The sequence below is a fragment of the Heloderma suspectum genome, chromosome 2 (genome assembly GCF_057233095.1).
Source record: "Heloderma suspectum isolate Gila_16-S chromosome 2, 16-S_ref, whole genome shotgun sequence".
NCBI lineage: Eukaryota > Metazoa > Chordata > Lepidosauria > Squamata > Helodermatidae > Heloderma > Heloderma suspectum.
Window position 1 is genome coordinate 266,635,897 of NC_139459.1, and position 15,445 is coordinate 266,651,341.

At 45.5% G+C, this 15,445-nt stretch overlaps 1 protein-coding gene across 1 annotated transcript in view; it reads left to right on the forward strand.

The window, feature by feature from the left end:
* Nucleotides 1-15,445, forward strand: part of SLC6A7 (solute carrier family 6 member 7) — a 38,410-nt gene that overhangs the window by 12,718 nt on the left and 10,247 nt on the right. The window contains exons 6-12 of the mRNA XM_084829809.1: nt 4,291-4,474; nt 7,337-7,468; nt 8,026-8,260; nt 10,170-10,308; nt 11,482-11,616; nt 12,703-12,806; nt 14,317-14,441. Of these exons, the coding sequence (XP_084685935.1) occupies nt 4,291-4,474; nt 7,337-7,468; nt 8,026-8,260; nt 10,170-10,308; nt 11,482-11,616; nt 12,703-12,806; nt 14,317-14,441 (1,054 nt within the window). The remainder of the gene's footprint in view (nt 1-4,290; nt 4,475-7,336; nt 7,469-8,025; nt 8,261-10,169; nt 10,309-11,481; nt 11,617-12,702; nt 12,807-14,316; nt 14,442-15,445) is intronic.

A 15,445-nucleotide genomic window follows, 5' to 3' on the forward strand; every position in this document is an offset into this window, starting at 1 on the left:
CCCAGGCCGAAAACAGTTGCTTGTCCCAGTTCCTTCAGTCTTTTGTTGCCACTTCCTGTTGTGGAGGTTCACTCTTCCTCTGGCTGAAGGCTGCTTCATCTGCTTCTTTCTCTTCTTCACCACACTGCTGTGTTCCCCAAATTTCCTTCTTGGCTCCACTCCCTCACTCTGCTGCTGCCTCCTCTTATTCTCCAGCACCAGCAGTCCTTTTTGTCAAACTGCCATTCCATGTTCTCCCCCTCCGTTTTCTACGACTCTCACACTTTACACAGCTCACATCACAAGGCTCTAAGAGGCAGGCATTATATACATGTACGCAGCATGATTGTGTCTATACAGTATATGGAACTTATTACACTGCTTTGCATCCCCGTGCTTCTTTGGCGATGTGATTATATACAGATGTTTATCTGGACCTTGTGGCCATATATGTGCAAGTAGAAATAATTACATCTTTGAGGTGCAGATGCACACTGCTACACCCATGTGCTTATTGTTTACTTGCGTTCATGCATATCTATGTCCATGTACCTGTATGATGTCAAACTGACCATGTACAGGCATGTTTGGGTGTCTGGGCCTGTGCACAGGGATGTGTTTATGTAAGCATAACAGCATGCAGACATATGGCAGGCAAATCTGTGCTTTACCATTAGGTCTGTTTCCTCACTTACACTTTCTCCACTTGTCTCCATGGAAACTGAACAAGAGGAGGGAGCATTGCTGTTGCGATAACTGTAGCCCGCTGTGGTAGATGAAAGGACAGCTATTGGTGAAAGAGGACCAGCCCTTAATTTGTGCCAGAGCTCACCACAGCTCAGCCTGGAACTGTTTGCAAGGAATAAGTGGATTAATCATAAAGATTAAAGTGCTCGTGAGCATTTGGCAGTGAGCCTTCTACTCATCATTAAGTAGCCAGAGCCTCTCTCCTCATATCAAGGATTTTAAATAAGAGTTCCCAAGACAGTGTGTGTGGTTTCCAGATAGGCTTGAACGCACACACACACCTCTGCCTAGCCCCTCTCCTTTTAATGAATTAAGCACAGCAGACAGCTCCATTTGTTGGGAAGATATGTCTGAAGGCTAGGCCAAGTGGAACATTTTTAGGGGAGAGTTTTTCAGTCAGTGCCCTTGCTGACAGAGCAGGTCTTACATGAGGCGAACTTCCTTGCTTGTTTTGTTTTTAACCTGGAGAACACAAGCGGCTTATTGGTCTAGAGATGTGATTCTCACTTCGGATGCGAGAGGGCCTGGGTTTGTGTTCCAAACAAGCCCCATGCAATTGGGGAGAGGAGGGCTGTATGTGGGAAGGGTAGAACATAGTTTGCACATTCAGTGGTAGAGCACATTTTGCATGCGGAACATCCCCAAGTTCAATCCCTGGCTTCTCCAGTTTTGGTGGAAAAAGAGCCTTCTCCAAGCTGATGCCCTTTAGACTTTTGGGCTGTAATTCCCAGCATTCCTGACCATTCACCATGCTGACAGGGGCTGGTGGGAGTTGAAATCCAAAACATCTGAAGAGCACCAGGGTGAATATTCAACAGTGTCATTCTGCAAACTCAGTAGTGCTAATGGCGCTCTGCTGAATCTTTCCATTGTGCAAACTGTTGCCCATTATGTTTGCACAACTGGTTGTGCAAGCAATTGGGCAAGCAGTTGTGCGACAGGTTGCACAAGCAGAATGAGCAACCAGTTGTACAAGTTGCACAAGCGGAATGTGCAACCGGTTGCATGACAGGTTGCACAAGCAGAATGCACAACTGGTTGCATAACAGGTTGCACAAGCAGAATACACACCTGGTTGCACAACAGGTTGCATAGGCACAACTGCCTGCACAACCACGCTTGCGCAAACCTAACTTTAGTTGGATTCTTCTCTTGCGCATAGTTCAGAACCTAGTTTCTGCTAGTGCAATGTCATTTACACTAACAGAATGATGCAGTTGGATACTGCCCCAGGTTGGGGAAGGCAGGTGAAACGCACGAACCAATGGTCTGACATGGTATAAGTCGGTTTTCATTCAGCCTGAGCACAGAACAAGCAACCCACAATTTCCAGGTCACCATCTCCTTGATTGCTTCAAGTCATTAACAAGTCCAGAACTACTGGCTGATCAGGGAAAAGAGAAAAAAATGAGAAGGACATTAAAAGCAAGGCCTATTGAAATGTTTGCCAAATGGCATTTAAGGGCTTTTTTATTTATAAAAAAATATGTATTGATGTGGGTCTAAAGCGGAGATTGCTTTTATGCTTGGTGCTATACAAATATTTCTCAGAAAGATTATTTCATTCACTTTATAGTTAATCATGTTTGTTGTTATTGAGTCACACAAGATTGTGGCTGCCCCTTTTCAAGCCCTTCATTTCACACAAACTGCTGCAGTTGCCCTACCACCTCATGTGGAAGTCCTGGTCCATATGATCAGCACCCCTGTATTAACCCAAGGGGGGTGTGAAGGACTGTTGACAGGAGCCCACTGCACTTCTGGGGCCAGGGCTGGTGGCAAGAGTAGGCAAGGTTGGGCTCCTGCCAAAGGCCCACCCCCCAGCTAGGGATGTCAGAGAAATCCACAACAGAGTCAAGTGAATGTAGATTTTTATGAATCCAGCTCATGGATTCTGCAGCACACCACCAGTTGGGCAGATTCTGTGGACTTGTGGACCATTAACTATTTTCTAACTTCCCCAAATTTTGCACAAATTTAGTAATTAAAAAATATGTAAAATAAAAACAAAGGTGAAAATATGAATTTCCCCCATCAGCTAAAGCATGAAAATGCATATTTGGAGGAATTTGCACATTTGGGGGCAATTTGTGCATTTGCACAATTGTGAATTTGTGCAAATGCAAATTTGTGCAAATGCAAATTAGCACAAATTTGGAAAATAAAAAATCCGATTCCGTCAATGAGCGGGCAATGAAACGAAAGGTTTCTGACAATCCGTGAAATCCAGACAGAACAGATTTTACACCATCAGTACATCCTTACCCCCAGTAGGGGCCCAGGGAGAAGAGCCCCCTGGACTTACTCTTCCTCTTCCCTATTGCAACCTGCTTGTTTACCTGCTTCTTACTCTGGGCCAGACAGTGGGGGGGGGGGAGAAGGAGGACCAGTAGATGCCACTGCTTGCTTGCTCGCTGGCTCTCTGCCTGCCAAGCAAACAAATGGTAGCAATGATGAGGAAGAGGATGAGGAGCAATTGCAGCTGGTGACAATGGCGGCGAGAAGGTTAGCCAGCAAAGCAAGGTGTGCCCCCACCCCAAGGAAGGATCTAGAAGGTGGTGGTGGCTGATGGAATTGAAAGCTGCTGAGAGATATAGGAGAATTAACAGGGTCACACATCTGTCCATCCACCAGAGTGAATGAGGCAGTTTCAGTCCGAAATCCAGGTTGGAAGCCGGACCAATATGGATCCAGATAACTGGTGTCCTCCTGAGAGACTTGGGGCTTAGATACCACTACAGGCTCCCTCACCTTGCTCAAGAATCACAAACTGGAGGCTGTCCAATTGCGATTTAGGTCGGTGAAATCCAGTGAAGGCTTTTTCCGAGAGGGGTTTTGTCACAGCTCCCCACTGGACACTCATAACGATATCCAGAACTTCCAACTCTGGTAATTAGATGGCCTCATCTAATACGATATTGTACCGAGTCACACTGAATTCTTCATTCAGAAATTAACCATCAAATTACCACACTACTAACATTATAGATACACACACACGTAAAATGCCCACAGAAGGTTTGATTACAGTAGAGACTTCTGTTTTAATCAGGCTTTTGAACACATCTGAATATTCAGCTGGACCAAAACTGGACCAAAGAGGAAAACTGGACCAAAGGGACAACATCTAACTTACACAAGGTACACTCCCTGAGGGAGCACATTGATGATGTCTTGTCCAAGGGCCCTCAGAAAAGAGCCAGAAGTGTCCGAAGGTCATTGCATGGAGGCTGCTGGCTGTGTGAACCTGATCCTCCCTGACTCATAGGTGAAATATGTAAACTGATTCCACTGGGCAGGGGAAACCACTGGGGGCTGATTCACACGTGCAACTTGCCAGCTGATGCTTCATCAATTGAACATGCCCAAAGGCTTCTTGTGACTGTGATCCAATGGGTTACATAAGTGCTGATCTTGACTTATACATCATAGTCTATCTGCTGTCGACCGTTTTGTTTATCATTCTGCCTTGCTCTCTGAAATGTACCTTGCTTTTCTTTCTTCCTCTTCTTTCATACTTGTCTTTAATGTGGTCCTAATTTCTTTTTCATTTTCTTTTGTCAGCCAGTAATTCCAGACTTGTTAATGACACCAAGCGATCAAGGAGATGGTGACCTAGAGATTGAGTATCCTGAAGATAGAGGGAACTGGACAGGCAAGCTGGATTTCCTTTTGTCCTGTATTGGCTACTGCGTTGGGCTGGGGAACGTCTGGAGGTTTCCATACCGTGCTTACACGAATGGGGGAGGTAAGTACTGGACCACGTTATCTTTGTTCCTTGACCTTTTGTGGATGCTGCCATTTCCTTGTAGCAGCATCTTAAACATAGCAGGCCACAGTGTGAAGGGCCTCAGAAAAGAGGAATTGGCACAGAAGGACCTCAGGGCAGTACTTTTTTGTCCACAGCCACTACCAGCATCCTCAGACCCACCAAGCTGCCATCTGATTTTCTGTCTCAGTTTCAGCTTGGAGTCACAAATGACTGTGTAGATCCCTTGCTCAAGGATGGTGTACAAGTACCCGAGGGAGTGTGCCAAGTTACAGCCTCTGTAACTCTGTAACCTCTACAGCAATTAGAAAGAAGAAGTGGCGGGCCCTCCTGGCAGGGGCAGGGTGGGGAGAACAGTGCAATTTGTTGCTTTTTCCTGCTTTGCCGCCTGATGCAAACACTTGACCCCTACATAACAATGGGGACGGCCCTGTCTGTTCTCTATAAATTTTATTTATTAAAGCCATTGTTACTTTTGCATCCCCTATGTGGTCTTTTAATCATTATATATTTAAGATCAATTCATTAATTGTTCATTTTACCAGGCAGTTAGGATTGCTTCAAAGCGAAGTGGTTGCCTTCGGCTTCCCACCATCTTTATTTTCCCAGAATGCCTCTGCCTGACTGCCTGACAGGGGCAGTCTTAGAAAATGAAGACAGCAACTGGCTGGAAGCAAACACTGTAATTTGAAGCCCTCATGGACACCTGGGAAAAATGAAAGGGGGGGGGAACACCCCTATCACCACTGCTGCTAGGTAAGCTGGGAGCTTTTGGAAGGTGGCAGGGAGCAACAGGGGTATTTTCTGTTACCTGTGTTTTGTGTTGTGCATGTATGTGTTGTTTGTGTGTTCTCTCTCACACAGAGACACAAAAAATACACACACACACACACACACACACACACAGAGTGAGGGCACTGCCACCTTTTTATGAGTAGGCCCCCTCCCCATACCATCCATTTCATGGTCATGCCCATGACACTTTTTGACAATTTCAAATGTGCCGATGGGCCTAAAAAGGTTGGGGATCCCTGTGATAAGGTAAGTTGAGAATTCTGCATCATTTGTTTGTGAAGAATACTAGGATATGAATGTGAGGAGGACATCTTTGTCAAGGAGTGGGCATCCTTCTGTGTGAATTTACTCTTAAGCAGGCGCCAGCTTGTTGCTGGACACCTCTGCCAAATGTCCCCCATGCTTCCAAGAGCACAGCTGATGACTCAGTAGGGGGCATGCATCCTCCTGAGTCAGTGTATAAAGCAGCTTGCATGAATGCAGGATGTAAAAGCCCCCCCCCCCCCCCGAGATGCCATCTTCTCTAATTTGACAAAAACAACAGCAAGATCCTAACCTTTCACTGTACACCTTTGGGAATGTTTTGCTTATATAGTGGGGTGTCAGTTCCAGGATGCTGACAAAGTTAGGGGAAATTTCATTCTTTTCAACTGAGTTTTCCACTTAGCTTATGATTAATACTGTGTTTTGATTGCTTTTCTAAGAATTGTAGGTGGAAGTGCTTTTCTTTGACAAGCCAGCTGCATTTCAGTAGAGTAGAAATGGAGCCCTTTGCATTGATAGTTAATCTTGTGAAGCATCAAGCATGTGTCAAAAAAAAAATCCACAGTTGAAAATATGGGAAATGTAGACACTTCTTTGGCATTTTGGTGATATTATATATATATGTGTATATATATATATATAAAATAAATGATCAGGATGCTAACTTGGGACTTATTGTGTTCTTGGTTAAATCACAGTCACTCCAGGTCATCTTGCCAAGTCATTTGGATTCAGCTTTCACACTGAAGTCATTGTTGTGTCCTCCAAGTACTCAGCTAGTGGCAGGGTAAGGCCTTTTAGCCTTTCTATGTCTCAGTTCCTATCTGCCAAAAGGTAATACGGATAGTTCCTGTCAGTGGAGGCTGGTGGCTCTGATTTCAGTGGGGCTGTACATCCAGTCTGGGTTTCAGTCAGAACCAGCCAGAACTCTAAAGGAGCTATCCAAGGTACAGAACCCTATCCCCAAAATGGGTTCAGCATCTTGGAGAGCTCCTTTAGAGTTCTGGCTGGTTCTGACTGAAACCCAGAATGGAATCACAGCCCCACCGAAATCAGAGCCACCGGTCTCCACTGGTTCCTGTTCACAAGAAACTACCTTATATCAAGTCAGACTGTCCATCCAACCCAGTATTGCCTTCTCTGACTGGCAGCCAGTCTCTAGGGTCTCAGCCAGAAGAAGCTCTTTCCATCACCTGCTCCCTGGTCCCTCAAACTGGGGGCACCAAGGATTGATCCTGGGACCTTCTATGTGCAAAGCCTGCTCTCTGACACTGAGTGATGGTCACAAGCACATTATGATGATAAGGAAGGAGAGAGACATCTGTATGAGGTGCTCCAGTGCTAAGGTGATAAAGGTAGAGTTGCCACCTGGAGACTTGCACTGTACGTTTAGACTTGCTGGAGAGGAAGAGTCGAAGTAATATGCCTTCCCAGCCCTTCCCTGTCTTATCCTGTAGTTTGTACTCCCTCCCCCATTTACTGCACACCTGGAACAGGCAGGCAGGCAGGAGGCAGAAAGCAGACCGAAGACGGTAGATGGGTGGAAGGAGGAGCTACCTTGTTACATTTCCTGATTTCTTGGCAATTTTAAAGATACTGGTCAAATCTCTGGGTTGCAACCTGACAGCCCTTGTGATGAGGATAAGGTAAGTATCTGATACCCAGGGAAGAGACATTTGGCTCATGCTTACTGTGGTCACATTGAACCACAATATTTGCTCAGCTTTGCCCAATTTCCAGCCATGACCATTGTGCTTCGTGTTGTGTTTTTGTCTCCTGCAGGGGCATTCCTTGTTCCATATTTCATCATGTTGGCAATATGTGGGATTCCCATCTTCTTCATGGAGCTGTCACTGGGCCAGTTCTCAAGCCTGGGGCCTCTCGCTGTTTGGAAGATAAGCCCACTTTTTAAAGGTGTGTGCGCGCGCAAGATGCAATACTCTGCTAGCCCACTCAACATTTCATTCCCCCTTCTTTCTTCTGTAGTGTAGAGGTGGGGTTGCCAGTGCAAAGACAGCTGCAGCAGCAGCAGTAGACGTCGCTACCACCTTCACCCACTGTGGGACACAAGCAGAGTCCATAATGGGTTAAAGTAGATGGCATGCGAAGGAATCAGTGAAGGAGCAAGATGCATCCACTCTCTTGTGGTTTCAGAGACACAATCTATTGCAGCAGATATTTTCCGATAACCCACATGCTCTTAACACAATACACTAGAGGAAATGGTGATTAATATAAGGGGTTGGATGAAAATGGCTGGAGTGAATGGTTATTGATGGACCATGCAACCAAGGCACCTGTGCTCCAATGCACAGCGGCCATCCTATACGGTCATGGCTGCCTCAGATTTTCTGGCCCTGAAATGTGCACCATGAACAGTGCAACAGATAAGCCACACCCCAGGGAGTTGCCTGAGACTTGCATTGCTGCCATTATATTGATCTCTCTTCATCATTTCTGCTCCTCTTTAGGTGTTGGCATGGCCACAATCCTGATTGTCTCCTTGGTGGCCATTTACTATAACATGATCATTGCCTATGTTCTCTTCTACCTCTTTGCCTCGCTGACAAAAAACCTGCCCTGGCAGCACTGCGGCAACTGGTGGAACACGGACCTATGCCTGGACCACCATGTCATGCACACAGGGAATGGTGCTGTCCCTCTCAACTTCTCTAACACTGTCAGCCCAAGTGAGGAATACTGGAGGTAAGTAGACTAGGCAAGATAAAGTGAAACAGTTGGGTGATCTGTTCCCCCTAATAGATCTGGTGGACAGCTGCACACTCTAAATGTTGTAACAGATGGCTTTGTAGTGCTGTCTACACAATACAACCCATGAAACATTCCATGGACTGGATGTTCACTGACAAATATGTGGATCTGTTCATCATATTTACAACTTTACTACATGCACAAGTTGTTCTTTTCACTCCTAGTATTTATTATGAGAATTGTGGGTTATGAAAGTCAGACTGAGTAGGCTTTAGATCCATATAAAGTTAAAATATGCGAAGGCCGTGGTGGGCTTGTAAGATCTACTTTGTTTTTGACACAAGCCCCGAAGTCTACCAACAGAGCCAGGTGCAATCTACTGCATGTCATGGGTTGCAGGGTGGCTACGATGCCCCCCCCCCCAATGCCACTCTCTGGGTTCAGATGACACGCCAACCCACACTGCAGTGTGGGGAATAATGCAAATGGCAGTCGCACATGGACAGGGGTGGGGAGAGCGGCCACAATAGCTTCTTCCTTCACTGTGATCGTCTGAACCCAGTCAATGACTCCGGGGGCAGGCACACACCTAAAACTATAGAACGGGGTGCCTTTGAACACCTGCTCAGCCCAGGGATCCGTGTTCAGTACCAGAACTAAGCTCCCAGTTCATTCAAACAAAAATCAACTGCTAGTTCTCCTTCAGCAATTTTAATATCAGCAACCTATTTCTTTTAAGTATTGTAACTGTTAATATTGTTAACCAAAGGGGAGCTAGGAACTCTTGCCAATCCACTATAAATCACCCAGAGACCTACCAGTAGATCCTGATATACCAGGAGTGGGCAATACATACTCCACTGGTCACATGCAGCCCCTACCCCCCAAATTCAGGGGGAAGATATTTTTATGGAAAAAATTGCATCTGTAGCACTACCAAGTGCCAAATGGGTTAAATTTAGCTTTTTTTGCAAGCTACATTTGACCCTTTTAACATTCCATAGTGCCACAGAAACCATTTTTTCCCTGGTGCCTCCAGTGGGGAGGGGCTTGGCCTGCAAGGGGGGAACTACAGGGCTGAAAATGACCCCCAGACCTCCCACAGTTGTCCACACCTATGATATACCTTCTCCCGGCCCATGTGCTAAGGTATAGGAGGAAAGAAAGTGCCCTTGTTTTCATCCCAGAATAACGGCATGAAGGCATTATTCATTCCGTTCAAAAGAAATCCTATTGTGTGCCTCATTGTCACAGACACTTTGATTTTAAACTGAGCTCATAAGGTCTACTTTACACAAGATGTGAACATCATCTACTATGTGATATCCCTTTTGTGTATCCTTCTCAGCTGCACATTTCAAATGTCTTTTTTACCATGTGTACATGCGGCAGGATGGGGTGCACACATGGCAATGCAGGCATGTGCACTCATCACAAAATGTCTACACAAACTGGTATGTGCATAGGTCATGCATCTTGTATACAGCAGCTCTCATACCGGATATAAATGTTACGCATTCCCTGCAGGGAACGTACTTCTGTACAGGAAAAAAAACCCCATCACAACAGTGGATAGATCCACACATGTGATGCATATGTGCAGCAATTTCACTGGATGCACACATGCTGGGAGCTAAGATTGCCCTCTGCATGTGTAGTGTACGCATAGTGTATGCACAGTGAAAATGATGCTTATGCAATTTTGTCGTACGTGGCTATTTATACACAGTTTTCATGCTTTTCCCTAGAAGGAAATGCTTTCCATGTCAGACATTCATAATGCTTGTAGTTGCCCTTAGTTGCCTCATCATGAATTATCTGATCTTGGAAAGAAGATCTGCCCTGACTTCTGTTGATGGGAGAGTGGTGCTCCTGTCCATTAATTGTTTTCCTTTTACCCTAGTCGTTATGTCCTGCACATCCAAGAGAGCTCAGGGATTGGGGATCCTGGGAGGATTCGTTGGAATCTATGCCTCTGCCTTCTCCTCGCCTGGGTCATTGTGTACCTCTGTATTCTAAAGGGAGTCAAATCCTCTGGCAAGGTATGGTATGAAAAAAGGTACTGGTGCCAGTAGGCACCAGTGTGTTTGAAGCTCTATTTGGTCCGGAATCAGAAGCTAGACTCACTTGTCTTCTGCTAAAAATGAAATATCTAGGATAGGAACTATCTAGACTCTAGATTGTTCCTATCATAGACATTTCAGCGAGATTCTAAACTACAGAGTGGGGAACACCATCTTCACCATCTTCACATTCTAGGATAGAAGAGAAATAATAGCCCTGGTCAGGCATTCTCAATTTGTGTGGAATCAAACTGAGGAGGAGGAGTGCTCTAGCCCCACCTACCCTTCCTCATATGATTCTATCGCCCTGTTCTCACGGAGGGTGACGGTCTGAAGATAAGAGCAATTAAGAATGCTATCAGGTCGGACACATGTTGAATTTTTTATCTGTAATCATGACGACTAGAAACTTTCTTTTCTAGAATAAAAACCCATGATGCACATGATTTTGCTATAACCAGTAGACTGCATACTGCAAAGCTAGATCTCGAGATGATTATAGGTATGTAGATTTCTGGATGCTCAGCCTCAGAGTATGGTCCATGAATCAGAGATGATTAGGCATCTGTGATTTATGGGGACAGGCATATGTATGCTCCTTACACAAGGATTTGCTGTGTGAAGAGTGAAGTGTTATTCCCCAGGACCATCCACAAGTCCTAAGTGCATTTGTGGAGATCCACACAAATGCCTAGAGACGATTGCCACAATACATAGTGAATTGAACATGACAGTACATCTGAAAAGGATCTCAGGATTATAGTTTATCACAAGATGAACATGAGTCAGCCATGTTATGCAGTAGGACTAGCACTGAATATGACCCAATTACTTAGGGGTGGGCAGGCTCTCCTTTGCTGTAGATCTTCAAGCAGAGGCTGGACACCCACCTTTTTGGCATACTCTCACTCTAGATTTCTTGCATCGAGCAGGGAGTGGACTAGATGCTCTACAAGACCATCTCAGTCTCTATGATTCTATGATGAGGTGCCCCATTATGTTGTATAAACACATGACAACTGCTCTGCATAGTTTATGAAACAGTGCAAGAGCTCTGTGGTGTTAGCCTATAGGTAGGAACCTTGTCCATATGTTTATGTATACTGAAAATAACAACTGCAAGTTCAATGAAATGCCTCTGTTCTCTCGCAGGTTGTGTATTTCACTGCCACATTTCCTTACCTCATCCTGATCATGCTCCTAATTCGTGGTGTGACCTTGGAAGGAGCCTGGTTAGGAATCAAGTTCTATCTCACACCCCAGTTTGACCTCCTGCTGTCTCCCAAGGTGAGATTTCTGCCTTGCAGTTTCACTGAACAGCGGCGCCTATTCACATGGCCCTTTTGACTGCCATGTACAAGCGATCATCATATTCAAGCAGATGTGTGTTGCAGGGAGCTCCTCAAGCCTGGCAACTGCATAAGAAAAAGGTTTATATTACAACATGCACATCTTTATAGGTCAGTCATGGGGCTTTCACTGTTGTTCTTGCTAGTAGAACAGCCCTTGCAAAAAAAAAATATGGGTGCCATTCCCAGATTTATGCAAGAAAAGCTTTTCGGATGCATCTTTATAACATATACCTCACATAAGCCACGGCAACACATTATATTACATGTGTGTGGCTGCTGCCATAAAGAGCAACCACATGTGTAAGAAAGCAAAGGAAAACACTGTTTCCACTTCTGTATTTGTGCTATTCCAACTATATCACAGTTCCACCTAGAGGTTATCTAGCAGAAAAGCAGGAAAGGAAACACCCTTTGTGCAGTGCTCAGATCTCAATTCTGCGACGAAACTGAAAGCAGATACAGCGAATTAACAGCCTCATGTAGAAAAGCTCGAAATGACGTATATATTTTCTAGAAATGTACTTGGCTGCAAAAAAGCAACAGTGGAAATGTGAGCAGTTTGTGGCCTTGAGCCTTTCACACTTCTGGTGTAATTTACCAAAGGGTAATTTGCTGGTAAAAGGTAAAGGTAAAGGTGTCCCCAACCAGTCGTGTCCGACTCTAGGGTGCGGTGCTCATCCCCGTTTCTAAGCCGAAGAGCCAGCGCTGTCCGAAGACGCTTCCGTGGTCATGTGGCCGGCATGACTGAACACCGAGGTGCACGGAACGCTGTTACCTTTCCTGCCGAGGCGGTACCTATTTATCTACTTGCAATTTCTTGCTTTCGAACTGCTAGGTTGGCAGAAGCTGGGACTGAAGACGGGAGCTCACTCTGTCACGCAGCACTCGGGTCTCGAACTGCTGACCTGCCGACCTTCCAGTCTGCAGTTCAGCGTCTTAACCTATTCTTCAAAGCAGAGACTTGATTTTCCTGTATTTCAGTGGCTTTCCCCTTTATTTCTTGTTTTCAACTCCATTTCAGGTGTGGATTGAGGCAGCTCTACAGATCTTCTACTCTCTTGGGGTGGGATTTGGGGGACTTCTCACCTTTGCATCATATAACACCTTCCACCAGAATATTTACAGGTACATGTTCTCAATGTAGCATGTCATGGAAATGGAACTCAGAGAGACATGGCTATTGATTCATGTTCTTAGCAACACTGCCTTTTGTTGAAATAAGCAACAGCCATTAGTTAAACCCACTGTGTGGAAGGGGAAATAACTGGTTGAAAGGCCACCACTAAATGGTTAATGCATGTAGGGAGTTGGGATGCTGGTTTTTGGTTTCACTTTTGCCTATTGCTTTTCCTGTGTTGGTAGTAAGAAGAAGGTGCCTGTTGATATTGAGTAAAGGTCCAGTTTAAAGCTTGCAGTTGTTTTCTGTCTCAACCATGGTCAAACAAAACTTACTCTGCAATTCCTTTTCCCTGAACAGAAGCTACATAGAGTAGCAAAAGGATGCAGAGCTGGCCCAAGACATTTTGCCACCTGAGGTGAAGGACAAGATGGTGCCCTGTCCCATTCCACCTACAGAGGCTGACCTTACTTCAGCACTGGAAATGGGAAAATGTCCTCCACCTCACCTGAGGGTAGCGGGCTAGCTGAGGGGGTGCAGGGCAGGCCACATGGAAAACACAGCTCTCAGTCCTCCAACAGAGGGGAACAGCCATGGGGCTACTGCCAATGCCCCCATGACACCGCTGATTGTCTGCTGCCTGAGGCAACCGCCTCACTCTGCCTTATGGTAGGTCTGGCACCGAGATGATATTCATTTTTAAAAGGAAATCATGAGTGTGGTAAGAGGAAGGAGACAAAATGCAATTGCTGAAAAGAAAGTTGGAACAGAAACTTTGTAAAATGAGTAGGAACATAGACTTCATTGGGGGAAAAAACTAGAGAAGGGTGGCTAGAACTCTGACAACCAGCAAGGAGGAAAAAAATCACATATTCAACAAAGAATGTTGAATGTATACGTACTATTCCATACAAATCCACATACTGTTTAATGCTGCCTCTTTAGCCTAGTCGCCTTTAGCAATGCCAATTAAGTAACAAACAAGCACCCTCTGTGAGAAGAACATATTGTCGTCAAAGTGCTTAGGATGCGCCAAATGCTAGTGAATCAGGACACTAGTAAACATGACATACCATGCTCAGGAAAACTTAACTCCCCGACATTAGAAATAATATTAGGCATAATATATACATGCATACGTGTGCACAGTAGATATTTTACATTATTCTCTCCCCCTCCATGGATGTTTCCTTTGTGCCCATGAAGACATCAAATCAATATAATTATCCTGTGAGAGCTCTATTTCTGCTGCTTTCCCTCAACGTCACCCAAACATCTACAGGCGGCATATCTCCTGAGATCTGCTCATACACCTGAGTCCAGCAGAGTTGCCAGGCTTTAACTGGGGTAGGAATGCCATGTTAAGAGATGGCAAGTGTGGCAACCTGATATGGACCATTTGGGTGTGAGGCGCCCCTCTCTGTGCCTCCCCAGATACTCTCTAGTGTCTCAAATGGCCAGTGCCTTTTCAACACACCAGAGGCTACTGATTCAGCTCCTGTATTTTTTATTCTGTAGGGATACATTCATAGTCACAGTGGGCAATGCCATCACCAGTATCTTGGCTGGCTTTGCCATCTTCTCTGTTTTGGGCTACATGTCCCAAGAACTTGACGTCCCCGTTCAGGAAGTAGCCAAAGCAGGTAAGGCCTAAAAACTCCTTTCTTCCCTCATTTGTGCAAGTGTGTGTGTGTGTACTGCGTTGTCCAGGTATTGCATTTCCGTGTGCTGCATAGTGAGATGGGGTGGCAAATGTTTCTCAGAGAGACGCATTCAACTTTGTACAGATTGAGACTCTTTGTTGGGGCCTCTCCTTAAATTTTCGCAGTGTTCAGTTGCACCTCCCTTCCTCCCAGTCAAAGTATGCATTTTGGGGGAGGTGCAGTCAGACTTCCCCAACCTGGCACCCTCCAGATGTGTTGGACTACAACTCCCAGCTGCTGGGGGTACTGGAAGTAGTAGTCCAACACATCTGGAGAGCACTCGGTTGGAGCAGAAAGACAGATTCTGCTGGCAATTGGGCTACTGGCAATTGGGCTTCTGCTTATTATCACTAGCATTAGGCAACAAAATGGTTGATGGTTTGCCCAAGCTAAGAAAATAAGCCACTAGCAGAATGGGGACCCTTCCTCCTGTTGATGTAGGGCCCTGTGATCTGTTATTAAACCAAAATACATTGGAGAGCAAAATCTAGGTGAAATGGGAACTCAGTTGCCCACAGGGCCACAGTCTTCAGGACTGGCTGGCACAGCTAGGGCAGAATTAATTAAATGTTGCCGAGGAGGGTGAGACACTTTTGCTGACTGAGGCTGCAATCCTATATCCACTTACCTGGGAGTAAACCCCACTGAAATCAGTGGGAATACTTTTGAGTAGACATGGATAGGATTGTGCGCGCGGTAAGGGTGCGTCCAGACAGAGGGCTCCTGGCACGATCAGCCAGAAGGCGCTGTGCAGCCGTTCTGCCTTTGTTTCCTGAATGGATTTTCTGTGGTAAGGGTGCTTCCCAGCAAGGCTTCTGTGGTGCCATCACCCTGCTTCATTCACAAATATTTATGGGGGATCCAGACAATGTTGCCTTCTACTTATGACCCTCTCGTGTTTTCGTACTGCTTCTTGCGCCTTTTTCCTTGACAGAGAAAATCCA